The 25153-nt window shown below is 40.7% G+C and overlaps 2 protein-coding genes across 3 annotated transcripts in view; one reads left to right on the forward strand and one right to left on the reverse strand.

The window, feature by feature from the left end:
- MED12L (mediator complex subunit 12L) overlaps window positions 1–25153 on the reverse strand; it is a 330957-nt gene that overhangs the window by 154359 nt on the left and 151445 nt on the right. The window lies entirely within an intron of this gene.
- Window positions 693–5873, forward strand: GPR87 (G protein-coupled receptor 87). The gene is made up of 2 exons (XM_043521729.1): window positions 693–762; window positions 4716–5873. The coding sequence occupies exons 1-2, from the start codon at window positions 693–695 to the stop codon at window positions 5750–5752; spliced, it is 1107 nt and encodes a 368-aa protein (XP_043377664.1). The 3' UTR covers window positions 5753–5873.

A 25153-nucleotide genomic window follows, 5' to 3' on the forward strand; every position in this document is an offset into this window, starting at 1 on the left:
GACAACCAGCTGTCTGTGTTCCCTGATCAGTTTTGTTTCTCAAATGCTGGAAGATGCTGCTGTTGTGCAAAAACTTCTGCTTATTTTTAATTATTTTTTATTTCCTATATTTTTCAGAAGTTAAAGCTGGTACAGCCCCGGCTAAGTCCAAGGCCCACGAACCCTGTGTCTCCTGAAAAGTATTTCAGTTGAAAATCAACAGCAACAAAAATAATGGGGTTCAACTTGTCATATGGAAAAATATCAGGTAAATTTGAAAGAATTCTCGAAATTTGGAGTTAACTGAGAAACGTTTATAGTGTTCCCTATTTGGAAATAGTTACTATCAAGAGCAATATTTTTAAAAAATAAGTCCTTTAAAAAAAGACTATCAAAATATTGCCAGACATTTCCTCTATGGATTTCCAATCTGATTCAAAACACCACAGAAGTTCAAGGTAGAGGCAATTTTAAACAATATTATTTGCCATTATTTTTTTAAAAGAAACATTTAGATAAATTATTAACAATTACAGAATTGATGTTAGACGTCGGATCACAAATATTTATATGCCAAACATTAAAATCCACTACTATAATTTTGTGCTTTGTGAATTTAAGTAAACTGAGTTTCATATTTAGCAATTTAATAAGGGCCAAACAGAATTCTCACCTTCCCAATTCTGGGTGAATAAATCATTTTAAATAAAAGAATGTTCTGCTATGACACAGAGCCAAAAGAGAACCTAAAATTAAGATCAACAGTGCACTCCCAGTATATTGGTAAGTATAACAGATAAATTCTGATTATACTGCACTTGCACAGGTTGCGTCAACTAAATCTTTACACGCCTACATAAGCCATGATATCCACACTGTAAAACAGAGGACCCAATCCTGTGAGATGCTGAGCACTCAGCTCTCCTTGGAGTCAAAGGGAGCTAAGGTCAATCAGTAACTTAACGTGACCTGGTCCATAATTATTAATTTTAATAGATTGATATTAAATATTCCTCTGTACAGTTAGAGTCCACCTTAATTAATTTGCTAAATGCTCAAAAAAAGTCTATTAGATTTGCCACTTTTCCTTATGGGCTATCTGCCATTCATTTATGTTCTCACTCAGAATACTGTACAATCTATTTATTATTCTCACAAAAAAAGTATTTTAGGTCATAAATGTACAGTACTATCCCTACAAATACTTAATTTTCCTTCCACCTTTTAATTGAAAAGCAGCATTACAATTCTTTAAAATGTCCTGTTGTTGGTCAAAATAACAGGCACAGATAGGTGAAGGGACTGCACTTAGCCACTTCATCTGTGCATGGCCTCAGGCACTTAACTCCTCTTGACTCATTTCTAGTTCTGCTCAGAGCAGATGCAGGTAAGCAACAGAAGTGGCATAAAGCCACTCTATTCAGACGCTGGCAAGCGGCTGCTTTGACCTCCAGAGGGCTGCTTTGGCCCGTGTCTGGTTGTCTATGGCCCTATGGACTATTCCAGCAGCCAGGAACAGTCAGAGCAGAGAGATGGTCTGACTTATTTTTTATGAGGATGGCGGTCCTGGTGTGCCCACTGTGCTTCACTTATGGACCTTACTCCTTTTACAACAGAAGAATTTCCCGGTGATTGCATTTATGGCCTCTGAGCCAGTGAGTACAATAAAGAATTGTACCTTCTGTATCTCAATCTCTTTCCATCAGTTAAATGGAAATAATAATGCCCCTAATCAGTCTGACAGGAGTACTGTTTTGATTAACAAACGCTAGTACAGTATTTTGGAGATTTAAAGCGCTATGCAGAAGTGTTTGATTAGAATATAATAGCAAAAATAGGTCACAATTTCATTAAACAAGATACCACATCTATATCTGCAGGCAGAGAGTCCTTGCAGCTGAGAACAAACCTGTTAGCTGGGTGATTCCACCCAAATATCTTGTTTATTTCCCTAGTAGATCACAAGGCCTTTTATATGGGTGCCAAGCCATCATTCCACCCACAAATTCTACGGTCTTGCACATCTAATGTAAATCTTGTGCCAACAGAAACCACCCATTCTCGCACTGTCCTAGCTGAGCCATGCAAGACATGGGTGCAGCATGGAAGAGACTGGCTCTCCTGTGCAACTGAAGTACCCAAAAGGATCATGCGATGTCAGTGTATTCTTCCATTCAGGCTTAAATCCTAGCACATTACTGCTCAGGCAGAGACTATCCTCTCTCCTCTAAGTGACCCAACACAAAGCATGTTCTATTCAAAGCACAGAAAGATATTTTCAACCTGAAAGACAGCACACCGTTTATTCCCCATTTCATGCCTCAGAGTACTCAGTTACCCCACAAAAAATTAATTGAAGAGACAAATAAACTCACCTTAGCAGGAATTTTGAGCCGGGAACGTATCTTTAAATGTAACAGTACACTGTGGTTTAATAACGACCACCATAGATTTCTTAGCTACAAACGCCAATGCAAAGTTATATATATAAAAAAAAAGTTTCATACGCATGTGTACATCCTGCTTCTTTTTTACTTTACAGCAGAATTTAATGAAGTGATTGCAAATGCAGATTTTCTTCAGAAATTATCCTAAGAGTAACAGAAATTCAATTACTATACTTCTTATATGAGAACTCTCCTGAGATTTTTGACAATAGGGCAATGAAAGAAGTTTTCCTAAGCTATCACAAAAACCATTTGCTGTAGTAGCTCAGCTGCAAGGGATGAAAGCTTGAAGTATCAGGCAAGTTGTCTTGAGAAATTCCTCGGTGCATTTAGTTTATACAAAATAGATTTGTTTAAACCATGATGCTTTCAGTACATTTCATTTGGCCTGCTATTAAAAATAAATAAAAGTAGTACACCAATGAGAAGCAAAATGGGAGCACTTGACAGGGAAGAGAGACGCCCCCCGCCCCCCCCCCATTCCAACTTCAGCACCTCACACCGGTATCCTTAGTGGCCCAGGCAAATCTCTTAGGACTCAATCCTACAAGCCCTTGCAGGATGCAAAGGAGAAAAATCATGGACACTACAGGGGTGCTGGAACTAGGGGTGCTGGGGGTGCAGCAGCACCCCCTGGCTTGAAGTGGTTTCCATCATATACAGTTTTGTTCAATGGCTTTTAGCACTCCACTATAAAAATTGTTCCAATGCCATTGTGACAGTATGTCATAAATATAAAGGGAAGGGTAAACCCCTTTAAAATCCCTCCTGGCCAGAGGAAAAATCCTCTCACCTGTAAAGGGTTAAGAAGCTAAAGGTAACCTCGCTGGCACCTGACCAAAATGACCAATGAGACGACAAGATACTTTCAAAAGCTGGGAGGAGGGAGAGAAACAAAGGGTCTGTGTCTGTCGGTATGCTGCTTTGCCGGGGATAGAACAGGAATGGAGTCTTAGAACTTTTAGTAAGTAATCTAGTCAGGTATGCGTTAGATTATGATTTCTTTAAATGGCTAAGAAAAGGATTGTGCTGAATAGAATGACTATTTCTGTCTGTGTGTCTTTTTTTGTAACTTAAGGTTTTGCCTAGAGGAATTCTCTATGTTTTGAATCTAATTACCCTGTAAGGTACCTACCATCCTGATTTTACAAGGGTGATTCCTTTACTCCTATTTACTTCTATTTCTATTAAAAGTCTTCTTGTAAGAAAACGGAATGCTTTTTCATTGTTCTCAGATCCAAGGCTTTGGGTCTGTGGTCACCTATGCAAATTGGTGAGGATTTTTACCAAACCTTTCCCAGGAAGTGGGGTGCAAGGGTTGGGAGGATTTTGGGGGGAAAGACGTGTCCAAACTACGTTTCCCAGTAAACCCAGTTAGAGTTTGGTGGTGGCAGTGGTTATTCCAAGGACAAAGGATAAAATTAATTTGTACCTTGGGGAAGTTTTAACCTAAGCTGGTAAAAGTAAGCTTAGGAGGTTTTCATGCAGCTCCCCACATCTGTACCCTAGAGTTCAGAGTGGGGGAGGAACCTTGACACAGTACAACCCAGGCTTGTGTGGCAGGTGTGCCAGCCTCAACTGCTCAGTGCATAGAAATACATATCACACCTCCATATGGCCAGGGCTGTAGCACCAAGCCTTCTTCCATGCTTGAAAAAGCAGTAGTGTAACAGTGTATTCTTGATAAAATGGATAGCCTGGCTAGAAGCTGATCTTTCAGAGCTCCACCTGCCCCCAACCTCACAAGACAGTGAGGCACACTGTGCCAAGCTCAGCAGACCTCCTTCTTCTGAGCAGCTTTCTTAACCTTTCTGCCTCCATTTCTTCACCTGTAAATGTAGGATTATTATTGGGGATGTGTGGGATCCCTACCTCATAATGCGGTAACTGAGATGTAGCAATTTTTGTAACATGCTTTAAAGACTGAAGTAAGTATTATAGTTACCAATCAAAGGAGAAAGTCAAAATGTATGATCAGTTTTAGCCATATTCATAGGTTTTTTCTATCAATTAAATTTCAGAACTGTCTTTATGTTCCAGCAGCATGGAACAACCAATGCCTACAGTATTCTGATTTATTGTGCCTAACAAGTGCTATATGCTTTTATTTTAAAATATATAATAAAGGATATTGTATTAAAGAAGTTCAGGTTTTCTAAACTGGTTATATGAGAATCATTTGGGCTCAGCCGAAGACAACAACATGACAAGCCTTGGAGAACAGCTGCTACAATCATTTGTACAACTGTCAAAACACACTTACGTTATTTCTTTCCATCATTCCTATAGATTATCATCTGGGCCAAGACGACATTATTTCAACTAATTCCACAACAGGTCTACTTGGGAACTCCACACAAAATGAATTTACAACCATTGTTTTGCCAGTGCTTTACCTCATCATATTCCTGGCAAGCATCTTACTGAATGGTCTAGCGGTATGGATTTTCTTCCACATCAGAAACAAAACAAGTTTTATCTTTTACCTCAAAAACATTGTGGTTGCAGACCTCCTAATGACACTGACATTTCCATTTAAAATAATTCAAGACTCAAGACTGGGACCATGGCACTTCAACTTTTTTCTATGCCGATATTCCACAGTTTTGTTTTATGCAAACATGTATACTACAATTGTGTTTCTTGGACTCATTAGCATTGACCGGTATCTGAAAGTGGTAAAGCCATTTGGGGATTCCAGAATGTACAGTATTACTTTCACCAAGATTTTGTCTGCATGTGTTTGGGTTGTTATGGCTTTTCTAGCCTTACCAAATTTGATTCTTACCAATGAATATCCAACAAGGAAAAATATAGATGATTGCATAAAACTTAAAACTCCCTTGGGAGTAAAATGGCATGAAGCAGTCATTTATATCAATACCTGTATGTTTGTAGCAGTGCTTATAGTACTAATAGGTTGTTACATTGCTATATCCAGGTACATATACAAATCAAGCAAACAATTTATTAGCTCATCAAGCAGAAAACGAAAACACAACCAAAGCATAAGAGTTGTTGTAGCTGTATTTTTCACATGCTTTCTCCCATATCATTTGTGTAGAATACCCTTTACTTTTAGCCACATAGATAAACTTTTAGATGATTCAGCACATAAAATTCTGTACTACTGCAAGGAAATGACACTTTTCCTGTCTGCATGTAATGTATGTCTGGATCCAATCATCTACTTTTTCATGTGTAGATCATTTTCACGAAGGCTGTTCAAGAAATCAAATATGCGAACCAGGAGTGAAAGTATCAGGTCACTTCAAAGCATCAGAAGATCAGAAGTGCGCATATATCATGAATACACGGATGTGTGAGGTTATCCTCACAGAGACTTTTGTTCATTTGCAAGAATATATTTGTAAAGCATGTAAATAATAAAATAACTCTTTTGATTATCTGTGTGCTTGACATACATTTAGCCGAACAAAATCTGAATATGCATATTAATTTAGTAATGACCAGCTGTTTACTTCTTATTCACTTCAACTTTCTAATAGCTATCCTTAATTTAAAAAAAAAATTACACTAAAAGACCAGGATAGCAGACTCTCCAATATTCACCAGGTAGAAGTTCTTTAGGCCAGCGGAAAGCAGCAGCAATTTAAGCAACAGCATTTATATACCTTAAATTACTGACTAAGAGCAATCTCACTAATCCATAGGTGGTATTATTCTGTCTGGCTTGAAGTTTAATTAGCTCCATTGACTATCCCACTTAACAAAAATCGGAAGGAAAATGTTTAATATCAACCTTTATTCTCATTGAATCCCTGCCTATACTCGGCACTACTTCTCTGTAGAAACGAGCAAGGACACTAAAGGCAACATTGTACCCTAACCCAGTTAAAGGGAAGTGCAAGAGGGCGGGCAGCAGAGAATTCACAGCTCTCACTACTAGTACTGGGCCAGATGGGTCAGTGGGATTAGAGGCAATATGTTCCTTACTGCAGCTCAGAAACAGAGCAGAATGTGCACCATCTTGGCTGCCCGCACATATGTATGATGGCTGGACTAGGAGCATGCCCCGGGCACATCTGGGGGATAGAGGACCAGCAAGTACATTACTATACGAGATCTTAAAATGATGATAGGAAAGTATCAGGCCTGGATTCTGGGGTGACAGGCAAGAGGCTCCATATGTTGTATTTTCACCAAACAATACAGTACAGCATTTTGCCCCTGAAGTACAGCTGAAGAGTCAAATTCTTTTTAGCCAACTAGAAGGGAAATAGCTATAGGGAGGGGATGGTTTTATCTTGCTGGAAACTAATTCCTGTGCTGGTGTGCAATACCCTAGGTGTAATTCCTGCCTCCAGCTTTTGTTTTTTTAATTTTTAAATGCCTCAGATCAAATAATCATACAATGAAATAGAACTAAAAGTATTATACTTCCCTCTTTGCTAGACATACTGCTATATTGTATGACACACGAAAGAAGACTAATAACTTCAGCTCAGAGCTAAGAAAGTTCGTTATGAGTGCAAGAGGTATAGGACTAATTTTTAATGGATGAGAGGCTCAGCAACAGATTCTGCTTACTATAAAAGTAGACAAGTTACACAGCACCATCTAGCGGAGACACCTTTTTCTATTTTCAATATATCTAGCTCTCCAAGATTTATAAAGTGCCAATCACAGTATTATCTAGACTCAAACCTACCATCTGCATCAAACAAACAGAGCTTTTCATTTTACCTTGATTTATGGATTTCAGACTGATGACCTAACTTAATTCTGTGTCTGTGGTTTTTTTTTAAAATAAGGAAAGATTATAGTAATAGACTTTAGAAAAGAGAATGAAATACAAAAAAAAAATTTAATTTCTCCAGTTGTCCCCAGACCCATCCCCCAGACTTTAGTGAGAAAAGCACAATAAAGAAGTCATGGTTGGCAAAAGAAAAGATTCATCTGAAACAATCGCGTCTACTGAAAATTGATATTTGAACAGAAAACAAAAAGGTTGCATACCGTTACCTTATGTGTGCATAAGTACAACATGAACAAAAACTTAAGAAACTGCTCCTGTGAGCTGCTGAGCAACTTAACCCCCAGTGATGACAATGAGAGCTACAGCATATCAGCAAATGTATGATGGAACCCTAAATTTTCAAATCATTCACAGAAAAACATGGCACTCTCTTCTTTCCTATACTTTTGTCTTGTAAAATGAGTACAGTGTCTATTTCAGCATACAAGGGTCTAGATATATGCTCACTCACACATGCATTTCAAGCTCTAGAAGTTTTAAGCTAGGGCAAAATATAATATTGTGTATGCAAGCAGGTGAAATTCACTTTTTGGAGAAGAGCTCCCACAATGCCCTCTGTGCCATGGATTACACATACTGTCCCTTCACAGGGGCTATTACTCCAAACTGTGAAATAGAGGTGATCCAGAATAGTATAACAGTGGATGAGTAAAGAAAGAGCTGACATAATTGGTGGGGAATGGGGGAGGGAAGCTGCACAGAGCATCAATTAGTGTATCAGAGTGTGCCAAAATGAAGGGTGCTAACTAATGAATTATTCCAGATGAATGAAGAATATGTGGGGAATTCTTTTAAATTGAACCCTAGGCAAACTTTGTGAGCCAGCACTTTTTACCTTGAATGGACACTGACAAGCCTTATGTTTGTGAACTGGTCAGTCCATCATTTAATTCAGATGGTCCACATTCTAAAGTAAAGCTTTTAATGGTACATTTTCAAAGCAACATACAGGGTTTTAGCCACATGACACATATTGACTAACAGATTATCCCCAGACTAAGTACTATGAGCTACTTTTAAAATGCAGTCAAAATAGCAGTGATCTTACCTACCGATTAACAATTTGAAATAATTAGAAAAGGGTAAGTACACAATTCATCTCAGAGTTATAAGGGAGTAATAAGGAATTACTATATTGCATATTGGGAAAAAAACCTCACAGACACATTCTTAAATGAGGGTTATATTGTGGCTAACAATAATACAGCATAATTTGTCCTTTATCATATATTTTCTACACTATTGATATTCTGATTTATAAGCTTCTCTTGCATTTTTCCCGTATGTTTAAATTGTTCGTGCCATTTTAGCACTGAGAGATAGAGTATGATAAAGAGGCTGTGTAAAAATTAATAATCCTGATGAGACAAAACACATAAGCTTAAGTTTACTTTGTGGCCAGAGAAGAAGCAAATTTGGAACAGGGGGAACACATATATGCATAGATAAAATGAGCTCTGTAAAGAATGAATGGAGAATTTAAAATGGGGGGTTGGGTTTTTTAAATGAGAGAAATTTTGGAATTTAGAAAGCACACAGACATAGTTATAAGCTATGGATGAGACTTCATATCTAGATCCTCCTCCTTTGGACAGTATTCATTTTTTCCTCAGTATCTCGACAGTTATTTGTTAGGTATTCCATGCCTCCCTTGAAAACTTGTTTCATTATCTACAAATTTCTTTCTATTCAACATAAAATTTTTCTTCCTGTTCCATATCTGCTGATTACTGAAAATAATCCTCCCCGGACTCTCACCACATGCACACTTCTTTTGTGAACTACTTGTACATATTCAAAGACCGTCATAAATCTCTCTCTTTTCTGCAGGCTATAGAATTTTCTTTAATCTCTCCTCAAAGGTCATGATTAGTTTTTGCCCTTATGTGAGTCCTCTAATTTTATCAGTGTTAAATTTTGAAATACAACTCATCATAATCCTAAATTTTAGAGATTAACAACAAGAGTTTCTGTTATAAATTGGGGACGCATCACTTTGAAGGAACAGAGCAGGAGAAGGACCTCGGAGTATTGGTGGATCACAGGATGACTATCGCCATGAAAAAAGCTAATGCGGTCTTGGGATGCATCAGGAGAGGTATTTCCAGTAGAGACAAGGAGGTGTTAAGTACCATTATACAAGGCACTGGTGAGACCTCATCTGGAATATTGTGTGCAGTTCTGGTCTCCCATGTTTAAGAAGGATGAATTCAAACTGGAACAGGTACAGAGGAGGGCTACTAGGATGATCCGAGGAATGGAAAACCTGTCTTATGAAAGGAGACTCAAAGAGCTTGGCTTGTTTAGCCTAACCAAAAGAAGGCCGAGGGGAGATATGATTGCTCTCTATAAATATATCAGAGAGATAAATACCAGGGAGGGAGAGGAATTATTTAAGCTCAGTACCAATGTGGACACAAGAACAAATGGATATAAACCGCCATCGGGAAGTTTAGACTTGGAATTAGATGAATGTTTCTAACCATCAGAGGAGTGAAGTTCTGGAACAGCCTTCCAAGGGAAGCAGTGGGGGCAAAAGACAATTCTGGCTTCAAGACTAAGCTTGATAAGTTTATGGAGGAGATGACATGATGGGATAGCCTAATTTTGGCAATTAATTGATCTTCGACTATTAGCGGTAGATATGCTCAAAGGCCTGTGATGGGATGTTAGATGGGGTGGGATCTGAGTTACTACAGAGAATTCTTTCCTGGGTGTCTGGCTGGTGAGTCTTGCCCATATGCTCAGGGTTTAGCTGATCGCTGTACTTGGAGTCGAGAAGGAATTTTCCTCCAGGGCAGATTGAAAGAGGCCCTGGTGGTTTTTCGCCTTCCTCTGCAGAGTGGGGCACGGGTCACTTGCTGGAGGATTCTCTGCACCTTGAAGTCTTTAAACCACGATTTGAGGACTTCAATAGCTCAGACATAGGTGAGAGGTTTATTGCAGGAGTGGGTGGGTAAGATTCTGTGGCCTGCACTGTAGAGGAGGTCAGACTAGATGATCATAATGGTCCCTTCTGACCGTAAAGTCTATGATTCTATGATTTTTTTAGTTCTCTCTAACACTAGCCAGTATGCTACCATTCTAAATTTGTGCAGTTGATTCATCCTCCTCAGATGAACAATGCTGCATTTGTCCTTCATGAATCTCATTTTATTGATCTCAAATCCCATTTCCCTAGTTTATCAAGTCCATGCTGAATTTTTATTTTCCTCTAACATGTTCTCTGTCTTTCCCATGTATTCCCCACCATTCTAATTAGTTAGATATGTGTTCATTTTCTATGCTTTTAAAAAAATGCTTGACATTCACAGCATTACTCGATATCCCATATCATGATGATAGCATATCGTGTCATTAAATTAACTTGCTTTTTATTTGTTTAGACAACTGTATTATCCATCTTCAAGCAATTCTGTCCAAACTCAGTTTCTCAGGAAGAATACCATACCATATGGAATGATGTTGAATACTTTACTCAAGTCAATAAATACCATATAACACATTCATCAATTATCTAGAAAAAGTCAAATAGACACAAAGTTACTTTGGCTCATCAAGAACAGACTAAATAGTGTGGACCTTCAGAAGTACCTGATAAGCCTACCCTCAGGGGCTGTACACACTGGCAGACGAAATTCAGTACTGATAAATAAAACAAAATAAAAAAAAGATGTAAGGTTGTAAGAAATAATTTGAACTATTCATATCCAGGAAAACTAAATTAACTAATCACGCAAAGAAACCTACAGGTCATTATGGAAAGTTCAATGTAAACATCTTAATGTGCAGAAGCATTCGAAAGGTAAACAAAATATTCAGAAGTATAAATAATAGGATAGAAAATAATACTGAAAATATTATGTCATCACTTAAATTCCTGGAATACCCTCACCCTTGTTCAGTTCTGGTCACGGTACGGCAGAAATAAGAGTTCAAAGATAAGCAACACAAATTATTGGGCGGGGGGGGGGAGAGATCAGAAATGTTACATTAGTGAGGAGACTAATTAAATGTGACCTGACAGACTTATACAAAATTATGGTACTGGGAAAGTAAATTGGGTAGTCTTCTCTCATGATACAGGACAAGGGAGCATTCAAAGGAACTGAAAAGCAATTTAGAAGTAATAAAAGGAAATATTTTTTATTAAAATGCCTATGGAACTCATTGTCATGACATGACTGAAGTCAAAAGCTTAGAAGAATTCAAAACATATTAAACATTTGTACAGATAATGAGAACACCCAGAGTTTTACAGTTAGGAGTCAAAATGGAAAATCAAACACAGCTGTACTCTTCCAAACTTTACTTATAAGAGATGCTTCCCACAGTACTATGAGCAGATGTTCCAAATGCAATCACATATGATGTCTGGACTCAGACTTCGTGTGGTCTGAATACACACGGGATCTGCTGGGCTACTACTTGGCTTTTTCTCAATGAGGCTTGTATGCTCCTTTGGGCTTCTTGATATTATCTCTCCCTTGCAGGGTTCAGATGCTCTGCTAGCTAACTTGGCATTGGTTTTTTTTGTTTGTTTATTGTGGGGAAGATCACAAGTGGTACCTCCTAAGCCCACTCACTTATAATGCTGAAATGAGGCATTAATCACAGTACATTGTGCAAATATCTATAATTTGATCCTCCTCCTTTCCTATATGCTTATGAGCAATGATATAATTAACAGCGTGGACATTTAATGTATTATCATTGAGGAGATGAATTAGTACCCACGGAGATGAACAGTGTACCTCTCAGAGATATTGTTCCAGGTTCTGCAAATGCAGGCAGAGATCACTAAATCACTGATATCAGAACACATTTTTGCACACACATTCTCTCAGCAAATATCTAGAGACATACCAAAAAAAAAAAAAAAAAAAAAAAAAAAGCTTAGGTTCTGGAGAACAAGAAGCCAGCATGAAAAAGGTACCAGAATGCTGTACCACTGTTTACTAACCCAATCAGAGCTCTGGCGTTTAGACAGGATATAAAGCCCCATACTTCAGCTGAAAAGTCAACCTCTAACTTTGATTAGGAAGAAATGTTCTTCTATGAGGACACAGTTGTTCACTACAGGGTTTCTTGCATCTTCCTCTGAAGCATCTGGCTACTATCAGAGATACAATACTAGATATAATGAAGCAATGATCTGATCCAGTATGGTAATGCCGATGTGTGTGTGTCACATTCCCTCTTTTTTCCCCCTGACAATGAAGAAAATCAAGCAAGTTTGACGATATTTGGCTATTACAACTCCAGGTGACAGACAGCGTAACAGGTTTTGAAAAACGGGATCATTCTTTTTTTCAAATGAATTGACTTTTATCATGACTTCTGTTCTGTAATGCAGAAACAACTGTTGGAGTGATTTTGGTTTGGACATGGTACTTTATATCTTTTTTTCTTTTCTAAATTGCTTAATTCTCATTTTACAAATGATCAAACCAACACAGTGATACTGATAACCTTATCTATGAGCACACACAGTCAGCAGCAGACCTGGCATTAGAGTTAAGAAGTTACTAACTCTTTTATGTACTTAATCCACCAGACCAACATGCCTTTCGTTACCAGTTCATAGTATTCGCAGTTGAAGGACTAAGGCCTTGTCTACACTACTGTTTAAACTGACATAAGTTGCATCGCTAGGGGTGTGAAAAAAACACCCCCCGAGTGATATAAAGTCGTGTCTACACTACATTATGTTGGAGGGAGACGTTCTCCTGCTGACATAGCTTCAACTTCTCATTGAGGTGGAGTAATTATGTCAACAGGAGGGTGCTCTCCCATCGACGTAATGCGTCTTCAGCGGACGCACTAAATCGGCACTGCTGCATCAATGGCGGCGGTGCTGATTTAGCATGGTAGTGAAGACAAGCCCTAAGTAAAAAACAAAAAACAAAACAAAAAAAACAACAGTAGTAATTAATTCCCTGGGCAGTGGAGCTAACAATGAAAATTTTGTTCCTTTTTTCCATTTGAAAATTTCAAAATTTCCTCCACCAAGCTCTACCTGGCAGGGAATACTAACATCACTGCTGACCATTTACAGTAATGAGTACTTCAGTAACTGTCTGAAGTGTGAAACTGCTTAAACAGCAATATTTCACACTGTCAATACAGGCAGGGTAGCCCAAGTCTCTCTCGCTCTCTCTTTTTTTTTTTTTTTTTTTTTTTTTTTTTTTTTTGAGTGCTACTATGCAACTTTATGGAACACTAGCATCATAATGGAAAAAAGTAGCAGTCAAACTAAATTTCGCTAAAAGGAGCAAAAGGGGTCTGCTTGTTTGAGTCAAGTTCAGTAAACTGTGTAATGTTTTTGTGAATTTCCTCTTCTCCAATCACACATATTTCAGTGTGCATTAAAGCAAATTGGTTAGAGTAGAAGCAGTTTGTACAAAAATATCACCAGTCTAAACAGAAATCAAGAGATTACAGGCCCCCATTGTTGAGTGTTCTGAGCGCCGGTAGTTTAAATGTATCTTAGGCAGTGCACTTAAACTGCACAATCAGAAGGTGGCAATAGTCTACCATGCATTTGCTTTGCTCTACAAAAAAAAAAACAAATCACCTTTTTAATATAGAAATGACATCTGTTTGACAAATCTGACAGAACAAATTTCTCTTAGGAAAATGCAGTTTCAGCAAAATCTAAGTTTTATGGGAGCATATCTATCTATTTAAGAAAAGTTTTTGACAGGAAAAAGTCAAAACAATTCATTTAAACTTTCTCATTTCATTTCTACAATGCCCAAACGTTTCATTTTAACTACCGTTTAATTCATTTTGACTTTTATATTAATTTCATTATGTTCATGTGTTATTTATATTACATACATTTAAAATAATACTTTATATTATAATGTTTTATCATCAATTCTGAAGCACTTAGAGGAGAGGAAAGTGATCAGGAACAGTCAGCATGGATTCACCAAGGGCAAGTCATGCCTCACTAATCTAATTGCCTTCTATGATGAGATAACTGGCTCTGTGGATAAGGGGAAAGCAGTGGACGTGTTGTTCCTTGACTTTAGCAAAGCTTTTGACACAGTCTCCCACAGTATTCTTGCCAGCAAGTTAAAGAAGTATGGGTTGGATGAATGGACTATAAGGTGGATAGAAAGTTGGCTAGATTGTCGGGCTCAATGGGTAGTGATCAATGGCTCCATGTCTAGCTGGCAGCCGGTATCAAGTGGAGTGCCCCAACGGTTGATCCTGGGGCCGGTTTTGTTCAATATCTTCATAAATGATCTGGAGGATGGTGTGGATTGCACCCTCAGCAAGTTTGCAGATGACACTAAACTGGGAGGAGAGGTAGATACGCTGGATGGTAGGGATAGGATACAGAGGGACCTAGACAAGTTAGAGGATTGGGCCAAAAGAAATCGGATGAGGTTCAACAAGGACAAGGGCAGAGTCCTGCACTTAGGACAGAAGAATCCCGTGCACCTCTACAGACTAGGGACCGAATGGCCAGGCAGCAGTTCTGCAGAAAAGAACCTAGGGGTGACAGTGGACAAGAAGCTGGATATGAGTCAACAGTGTGCCCTTGTTGCCAAGAAGGCCAATGGCATTTTGGGATGTATAAGTAGGGGCATTGCCAGCAGATCGAGGGACGTTCCCCTCTATTCGACATTGGTGAGGCCTCATCTGAAGTACTGTGTCCAGTTTTGGGCCCCACACTACAAGAAGGATGTGGAAAAATTGGAAAGAGTCCAGCGGAGGGCAACAAAAATGATTAGGGGACGGGAACACATGACTTATGAGGAGAGGCTGAGGGAACTGGGATTGTTTAGTCTGCGGAAAAGAAGAATGAAGGGGGATTTGATGGCTGCTTTCAACTACCTGAAAGGGGGTTCCAAAGAGGATGGATCTAGACTGTTTTCAGTGGTATAAGATGACAGAACAAGGAGTAATGGTCCCAAGTTGCAGTGGGGGAGGTTTAGGTTGGATATTAGAAAAAACCTTTTCACTAGGAGGGTGGTGAAATACTGGAATGCGTTATCTAGGGAGGTGGTGGAATCTCCTTCCTTAGAAGTTTTTAAGGTCAGGCTTGACAAAGGCCTGGCTGGGATGATTTAGTTGGGGATTGGTCCTGCTTTGAGCAGGGCGTTGGACTAGATGACCTCCTGAGGTCCCTTCCAACCCTGATATTCTATGATTCTATCAGAATGAACTATTGCAGAATTTCCTTCTCACTAAAAATTTCAACTTTTCATTCTGATTCAAAACTCCGACAAGTTTTGAAATATCTGAATTTCCCACAAGAAGGAAATTCCATTTTCTGATCAACTGAGGTACACAGAAGAAATTTAGGCCTGATCTTTTAACAGGATCTGACTAGCTTGGACCCTTTGGATCCCACACAGGTGTAAAGATCCATGCTAGCAGACCATATAGAAAGATTTGGCCTTTAAAAACACATATTAACTTTCACATTTCTTTATAATGATATTAACAAGAGTTATAACTGAAAAAAGTGCAAGGGCTTGATTTTACAAGATAAGCAGCATACTTCTCAGCTCCACATCAAAGATCAGATTCGTGCCCATAGACTGCAACAGAAACAGGAAAAGAAGCCACACTGACTAATTTATTCAACATCTCATCTACTGATAGAAATAAACAAGGCAACATGCAATAGGTGTACCCTTTGTTTCACAGTCTGCATAGTAATAATCATAATATTGTTTAAATTGCCTGCCAAGCTATGCTGAACAATTACAGTTCTAATATATATATTATATCTCTCTCTCTCGCATGGAAGATGATGCAAATCAGAGATATATACAGTCTCTGCTTTGCACCATCTTCCATGTGACCCATTAGCTCTTAGAATAACCTGCAAGGCCTCCCAGTGACAAGCAGGTACATCTACCCCAGTCTCTCTCATCCAAGATATCTTGTTTCACAAAACCTTCCTGTAGTGATCTCCTCATGTCTTTGTGTTTTTCTGTCCCACATTATACAATGCTTATAAGAGCCCAAATCCTCCATGCACTTATTATTACGCACCGCGCCCGTCTCATTCACTGAATACCTTCCAATTTCTTGGTCTTACAGAAAATAGCTCCCTTACTACACAACCCTCATTCTTCCTGTACAATGAATAAAGCAGGTGTCCTGTGGAGAAAAAAAGCATGCAATCACATCATTAAAGACTGCATTATCATGTATATCCAGAATAGGGGATGAATTAAGGTTGCACAGGCAGCCTTAATTCTGGCACTTCCTATTTTTTGAGTGCTTGACCGCAACCTTAATTATGTTCTTTTAACATAGCATGCATGTACATGTGTGTAATTTCCTAGTTTATTAAAATAGAAAGTGAAAAACAATTCCATCATGTGGAATCATACTGATACCCACATGCTTCAGCAGTAGGGTTGTAACCTTCAGCTCCATCACACTGACCTCTGCCACTTGCGCTAATGGAGGAACTGATTCCAGGTGTAAGTTATCTTTTATGAGGACCAGCACTAGAGGGGAATGAAACATTTTGCCAGATATCTGTTGACAACAGAGGAACGATGAGACTGAGGAATCCTGAGTTCCATTCCAGGCTCTGGATAGGATCATACAGTCGTGAGCAGAGACTCCTCTGCCCATTTCCCCTAAACTTGAACCTTCTGCCTGACCCCCTCCAACCTTGTGCCTGTGCTGCCTCTTCCTCATCCCTGGCTCCTTGTCCCAGTCTCCTGGCCTGCCTATTACCACTCTCCACTCCTCGGGATTTTCATTCCTGTCCCACTGTCCCTGCCCAGCTGATTTTGCCCTCCGGCCTCCACATTCAATCTGCCTCTTCCTTTCCCTCCCACTGGCTCTCAGACCTAGTCTCCCTCCCTGGGCTCCTCATCCATTCTCTGTTTTCCGCACTGTCCTTCCTTGGCTCCTTATCCCAGTCTCTTTGCTCAGCCAGTCCCAGTCTCCTCCCCTTCCCCCAGCTCCTCACCCAACCTTCGTGTTCCCAACTTGCTCCCAGTCTGCCTCCCTCCACAGACACACATTTCCCTCACTAGATCCCAGTCTAGCCTCCTTGCTCAGCCAGTTCCAGCCTTCCCTCTCCCTGGTCTCAAGTCACCCCCCTCCAAGTTTCCAGTCTCAGATTCCTTGTCTCAATTTACTCCCTGCCCTCCCCCTTGGCCCAGCTTTTGTCCCCTCAGCATTTGAATCAAGTGACTTCCTCCTCCATGTTGTCTGGGTGCCAGCAGGGTAGGTCATCAACAGCACAGGAAAAACAGGCTCCCTGCTTTCAGTTTCACTGCCTGGTCCTACCCTAGCCCTGAACAGCCACTGCAGGGCAAGTCTGGCTTCACTGAAGTATCTCTGAGATGGAGCATGCACATGTCAACACAGGTAGGAGCTGAAAGGATTGAGCACACTCAATCTAATCACACATAGGAGGCTCTGAGGGCATGGAGTATGTTCAGTGGGGATGGAACATGCACGGTCTAGTCACACACAGGAGCTGTGAGAGACTTGACTGTGCTCTGTGATCTTCACAGATTTTAGCTGCTAAAATATCAAAGATGTTTTTACTGAGCACATGCCAACTGACTTTTCAAAGATCTATAACCTGGCCAAATTTGGGCAGATTTTCACAAGGGTGCCAAGAAGCATCTTCCTAACACAAAGGCCATCCCTCCTGCCAAATTTCAAGTCCCTGCTCCAAAGAACATGTACACTAGCGTTCTTCAAAGAAAAGGACACTAGAATATTTTTAATGAGTAAAACAATATATTTTCCCTAGCTTTGTTCTCAGAAATGGCTGAACCATTTTGGCAGATAATTTTGGGGGGAAAAACAAAGACAAAAAAAATCATCCTGAGGCAGATATCTGGCATGGAAAATCTCAGCTCAAGTGTTTGAACTTTTAAAAAGTTCTAAGAAAATGAAAGCAGGGTCCTTTATCAGAAGTGTTAGGCAATTTTTACAGGAAATGTTATCCCCCACATATACATTACATTTCTTCTTCTTCTTCTCCTCTCCTTCTTCTTTGTCCAGGAACAGAGAAGATTAGATGATTGTATGATGGCTGAGGATCTGGTACCCTCTTGCTTGTTGATAAAAGCCACTGCCAAATTATTGCAAAACATCACCCTTTACATCTCATCTCATTAGGATTTGAGTTAAAGCTCTTAGGACATATCTGTGTGCTCTGAGTTTGGGCCAACTGACACTTCGTTGGATGTCTTTTCTTCCATTAACCTTGGATCAGTTTGTTCCCTTAATGAGCTTCCCTGTTCTTGGAGATGGCAAAGATTTTCCTCACTAAACTTCTCAATTCTTGTAGTCTATGACCTTCAAAGTACTCCTTGCCAACAGGACAAGAGAGGGCCAGGATGATGAGTCCTGGAAATTTAGAAACTGCTGGAAAAGACAGGTGGAACTTCACTAAAACAGTATGCTGATGCAAGAGACCAATGTTCAGATCCAAGACCTCAGACCTCTGATAGACACAACTGGAGAGCAAACCTTGTGTCCCGTGGCTATCAACTTCTGAATCCTGTCCTCCAGTAGAAATACACTTCTGTGGAGACCGAGATCCATGACGAGTCCTAGAAATAACAGACTGTGTGGAGTCATTCAGCTCCTAGTGGTGCTGACTAATCCATGCTGTTCCAGAATAGAATCTGGACTATGAGACAATTACTTGGAGGCCTTTTCCAGGCAGTATGCTCCAATGACCAGGTCATCTTAGAACGGGTATACATGAGCCCTTTTCTGGCTGACGAAAATACAATGTTAACTATACTTTGGAAGACACCCTTTGTGAGAGGCAGATGGGCAACAGATAAAGCAGAATACCAATAACATTGTCTGTAGCACATAAAGCGGAGATATCCCCTAAGGGAGGATTATATAATAACGTGCAGATACTTGTTATGAAGAACACCTGACAATAGAGAAATTCAAATTTCCTTTTGGGAATTGTTGCTAACATGGTCTTAACTTAAAATCATAGAACTGGAAGGGACCTCAGGAGGTCATCTAGTCCAGTCCCCTGCACTCAAGGCAGGACCAAAGAATACATCAGAGGCAGTCCATGCTCAAAGCTCTCCATAGAAAGACATACAGAAGAGATTGAACAGCAGTAACTAGTTTATCACTTGTATTCTGTTACTTGTGTTGTTTTGTTTCACGTTTTTGTTTCTTCTCTCTAATAATAATAGCAGGCATGGTTGTTAATTGAGATTATTTTGCTCTATTTTCATCGTCTCCTAAGGTATGTAAAAGAACCACAGTAACTAAAATAGTGGGATTCACACCCCCTAAGACAGAATCAGAGAAATGTAGAGCTGGAAGGGACCTTGAGATGTTATGTAGCCAAGCCTTCCATGCTGAGACAGGACCAAAAATACCTAGATCATCCCTGAGCAGGTATTTGTCTAACCTGTCCTTGAAAATCTCCAGTGACAAGGATTCTACAACTCCCTCGGAAGCTATTCCAGTCCTTATCCTTGTAATTAGAAAATTTTTCTTAATAACGAATTTAAATCTTTCTTGCTGCAGATTAAGCCCAGGATTTCTTGACCTACCTTCTATGGACATGGGAAACAACTGATCACCATTCTCACTTTTTATAACAGATCTTAACATATTTGAAGACTTATCCAGTCCAACCTCCGCCTTCTTTTTCTCAAGAAGAAACATGCCCAGGTTTTTTTTTTTTAACATTCCTCGTAAGTCAGGTTTATCATTTTTTTTTTGTTCTCCTCAGAACTCTCCCCAGTTTGTCCACATCTTTTTTAAAGTGTACTGGACACAGGACCGGATTCAGTACTCAAACAGGTTTCACCAGTTTCAATTACCTCTTGTGTTCACATACACATTTCTGTTAATACACTCCAGTATGACATTAGCCTGTTTTGTAACTACCTCACATTGTTGGTTCATATTCAATTTGTAATGCACAATAATGCCCAGATCCTTTTCAGCAGTACTATTGCCTAGCCAATTGTTCCCCATTTTGTAGATGTGCATTTGATTTTTCCTTCCTCAGTGTAGTACTGTGCACTTGTCTTTATTGAATTTCACATTGTTTTTTCAGACCAAATCTCTAATTTGTCAAGGTCACTTTGAATCCTTATCGTGCTGTCCGAAGCGATAGCAACCCCTCCCATATAAAATTTGTGTATGACAAAAAATTGTGTAAGCACACTCTCCACTCTATTATCCAAGTCATAAATGAAAATATTGTAACAGAACAAGACTGACCCCTGCGAGACCCCACTATGTATGCTCCCCCCCATTTGACAGTGAAACATTTGTAACTACTCTGAGTACAGTTTCTCAACCAGCTGTGCACCCAGCTTTACAGCCATTTCATCTAGGCCACATTTCCCTTGTTTGCTTATGAGAACGTCATGTGGGATTGTGTCAAAAGCCTTACTAATATCAAGATATCTCATATCTACCACTTCCCCTCTATCCACTAGTCCAGCAATCCTATCAAGGAAGAGACTGGCCTATTTCGGGGCCTCTCCTTTAGTCCCTCCAGGCCCACCAACAAGGTACAGTTCTGTGGTGACCTAGAATCCTACTTTCGACGTCTCCGACTCAGAGAATATTTCCAACACACCTCTGAACAACATACTAACCCACAGAATCCTTCCTACCAACACTACAAAAAGAAGGATTCTGCATGGACTCCTCCTGAAGGTCGAAACAACAGACTGGACTTCTACATAGATTGCTTCCGTCGACGTGCACAGGCTCAAATTGTGGAAAAGCAGCATCACTTACCCCATAACCTCAGCCATGCTGAACACAACGCCATCAACAGGCTCAGGAACAACTCTGACATCATAATCAAAAAGGCTGACAAAGGAGGTTCTGTCATCATCATGAATAAGTTGGAATATGAACAAGAGGCTTCTAGGCAGCTCTCTAACTCCACATTCTACAGGCCATTATCTTCTGATCTCACTGAGGATTACCAAAAGAAACTACACCGTCTGCTCAAGAAACTCCCTGAAAAAGCACAGGAACAGATCTGTGCAGACACTTGCCTAAAACCCCGACTAGGGGTATTCTATCTGCTTCTTAAGATGCATAAACCTGGGAATCCTGGACGCCCCGTCATCTCAGGCATTGGCACCCTGACAGCAGGATTGTCTGGCTATGTGGACTCTCTCCTCAGGCCCTACGTTACCAGCACTCCCAGCTATCTTCGAGACACCACCGACTTCCTGAGGAAACTACAATCCATCGGTGATCTTCCTCAAAACACCATCCTGGCCACTATGGATGTAGAAGCCCTCTACACCAACATTCCACATAAAGATGGACTACAAGCCATCAGGAACAGTATCCCCGATAATGTCATGGCAAACCTGGTGGCTGACCTTTGTGACTTTGTCCTCACACACAACTATTTCACATTTGGGGACAATATATACCTTCAAATCAGCGGCACTGCTATGGGTACCCGCATGGCCCCACAGTATGCCAACATTTTTATGGCGGACTCAGAACAACGCTTCCTTAGCTCTCGTCCCCTAAAACCCCTACTCTACTTGCGCTACACTGATGACATCTTTATCATCTGGACCCATGGAAAAGAAGCCCTTGAGGAATTCCACCATGATTTCAACAATTTCCATCCCACCATCAACTTCAGCCTAGATCAGTGGTCCCCAACCTTTCTGTGGGAATAGCATATTCCTATTCCCAGAAGACTGATGGGTGCCAGAATCTGCGCCGCCGAAATGCCGCTGAGAAGTGGCAACAGCAAGAAGCATCGCTGCCGAAATGCCGCCAAGAAACGGCAATGCTTCTCGGCAGCATTTCAGTGGTGCGGTGTCCTGCGGGCGCACATAACTGCCCCAGCGGGCACCATCGCACCCGCGGGCAGCGTGTTGGGGACCCCTGCTGAAGTGAAAAAACAGATTGACAGAGCCAGAAGAGTACCCAGAAGTCACCTACTACAGGACAGGCCCAATAACAGAACGCCACTAGCTGTCACCTTCAGCCCCCAACTAAAACCTCTGCAGCGCATCATCAAGGATCTACAACCTATCCTGACAAATGATCCATCACTCTTACAGATCTTGGAAGACAGACCAGTCCTCGCTTACAGACAGCCCCTCCAACCTGAAGCAAATACTCTCCAGCAACCACACACCACACAATGAAAACACAAACCCAGGAACCTATCCTTGCAACAAAGCTCGATGCCAACTCTGTCCACATATTTATTCAAGTTTCAGAGTAACAGCCATGTTAGTCTGTATTAGCAAAAAGAAAAGGAGTACTTGTGGCACCTTAGATATTAACCAATTTATTTGAGCATAAGCTTTCGTGAGCTACAGCTCACTTCATCGGATGCATACAGTGGAAAGTGGAGAAGATCTTTTTTTATACACACAGAGCATGAAAATACCCCTCCCCCCACCCCACTCTCCCGCTGGTAATAGCTTATCTAAAGTTATCACTCTCCTTACAATGTGTACGATAATCAAGGTGGGCCATTTCTAGCACAAATCCAGGTTTTCTCACCCCCCCCCCCCACACACCCACTCTCCTGCTGATAATAGCTTATCTAAAGTGACCACTCTCCTTACAATGTGTATGATAATCAAGGTGGGCCATTTCCAGCACAAATCCAGGGTTTAACAAGAACGTATGGGGGGGGGGGGGGGGGGGAGAGAGTAGGAAAAAACAAGGGGAAATAGGTTACCTTGCATAATGACTTAGCCACTCCCAGTCTCTATTCAAGCCTAAGTTAATTGTATCCGATTTGCAAATGAATTCCAATTCAACAGTTTCTCGCTAGAGTCTGGATTTGAAGTTTTTTTGTTGTAATATCGCAACTTTCATGTCTGTAATCGCGTGACCAGAGAGATTGAAGTGTTCTCCAACTGGTTTATGAATGTTATAATTCTTGACATCTGATTTGTGTCCATTTATTCTTTTACGTAGAGACTGTCCAGTTTGACCAATGTACATGGCAGAGGGGCATTGCTGGCACATGATGGCATATATCACATTGGTGGATGTGCAGGTGAACGAGCCTCTGATAGTGTGGCTGATGTTATTAGGCCCTGTCATGGTGTCCCCTGAATAGATATGTGGGCACAGTTGGCAACGGGCTTTGTTGCAAGGATAGGTTCCTGGGTTAGTGGTTCTGTTGTGTGGTATGTGGTTGCTGGTGAGTATTTGCTTCAGGTTGGGGGCCTGACTGTAGGCAAGGACTGGCCTGTCTCCCAAGATCTGTGACAGTGAGAGATCATCCTTCAGGATAGGTTGTAGATCCTTGATGATGCACTGGAGAGGATTTAGTTGGGGGCTGAAGGTGATGGCTAGTGGAGTTCTGTGACTTTCTTTGTTGGGCCTGTCCTGTAGTAGGTGACTTCTGGGTACTCTTCTGGCTCTGTCAATCTGTTTCTTCACTTCAACAGGTGGGTATTGCAGTTGTAAGAATGCTTGATAGAGATCTTGTAGGTATTTGTCTCTGTCTGAGGGGTTGGAGCAAATGCGGTTGTATCTTAGAGCTTGGCTGTAGACAATGGATCGTGTGGTGTAGTCTGGATGCAAGCTGGAGGCATGAAGGTAAGTATAGCGGTCAGTAGGTTTCTGGTATAGAGTGGTGTTTATGTGACCATCGCTTACTGGCACAGTGGTGTCCAGGAAATGGACCGTTTGTGTGGACTGGTCCAGGCTGAGGTTGATGGTGGGATGGAAATTGTTGAAATCATGGTGGAATTCCTCAAGGACTTCTTTTCCATGGGTCCAGATGAAGACGACGTCATCAACGTAGCGCAAGTAGAGTAGGGGCGTTAGGGGACGAGAGCTGAGGAAGCATTGTTCTAAGTCAGCCCTAAAAATGTTGGCATACTGTGGGCCACTAGTGGAACACAATCTCTACCAGGGGTTGAGGCTGCAGAGGTGGAAGTGACTCAGCAGGTGGCCAATCAGAGGTTAGGGCAGTTGAAGTGGAATGGTGGGGTAAAGTCCGCGGATAACAGGGATGAATGAGCCCAGAGCAGGGGGGGTGCTCCCGACACACGCAGACAGAGGAGGACACTCAGCTGCTGCTCCCATTCCTGTCTGCTCTTTCCAGGTGAGAATTTTGCGAAGAATGGAACTTTTTACACCACTGTGAGAGTGCCTTTTGCAAAGACCAAAATCACATCACTTGCAAAATTCAAGAGTGTTTGCAGTCCTGATTCTAGGTCACATCAGAGGGATGGTACGCAGAAAAAGCATGACATCAAAGAGGAATACCCTAGCATCATGTAAAATGCATGACATCTGGCAGGTACACATACTTCACATGGAACACCTTTCCTGAGCTGGGTCTGAAAAACCTCTCTTCATTCAAATTCCTCCTTGAGACTCATTTCTTCTGCAAGGCCTCCAAGAAATTACATCATTAAACTTTCCATCTACTTATGCAATCTATCCAAATTATTAAGAATAATTTATTGCACCCAATATGCTGTGCACTAGTCTTCATGGAATAATATGATTTATTTTGCTCTGGTCTTTCCTCCCCTCTCGCACCCTACCATTTTCATCCTTGGCCACCAAGTCATGCCTAAACTTAGTTGCTAAGCTCGCTGGAGCAGGTATCATGGGGTTGTCGTAGTGAGGGGTGCCCAATGCATTTTTGGGCACTGTTAAAATAATTAGTAAGAAAAAGTTAAGAGACCCATTAGTAGAGTAAAGGTTTAACAAAAACTAATATTGAAATACTTTTGCTAAATTTTAGGTTAGATCAAGAATTTAATATTCAAAAAGCTACAACCAAAAGGTTTTGTTCATCTCAAGAAATCAACAAACCTTTGGGATCTATTTCCACAGCCAGTTGAGCAATTCAGCTGGAGCTCATCTAGCCCACATATTTCTAACAAGTCTTCAACTGTGATTATTCTCTAAAAATATTTAGTTCAGACATCTTGCCTTAATCTCCCCTAGAGAGCTTTGGCCAAAGACA

The sequence above is a fragment of the Chelonia mydas genome, chromosome 9 (genome assembly GCF_015237465.2).
Source record: "Chelonia mydas isolate rCheMyd1 chromosome 9, rCheMyd1.pri.v2, whole genome shotgun sequence".
Classification (NCBI taxonomy): domain Eukaryota; kingdom Metazoa; phylum Chordata; order Testudines; family Cheloniidae; genus Chelonia; species Chelonia mydas.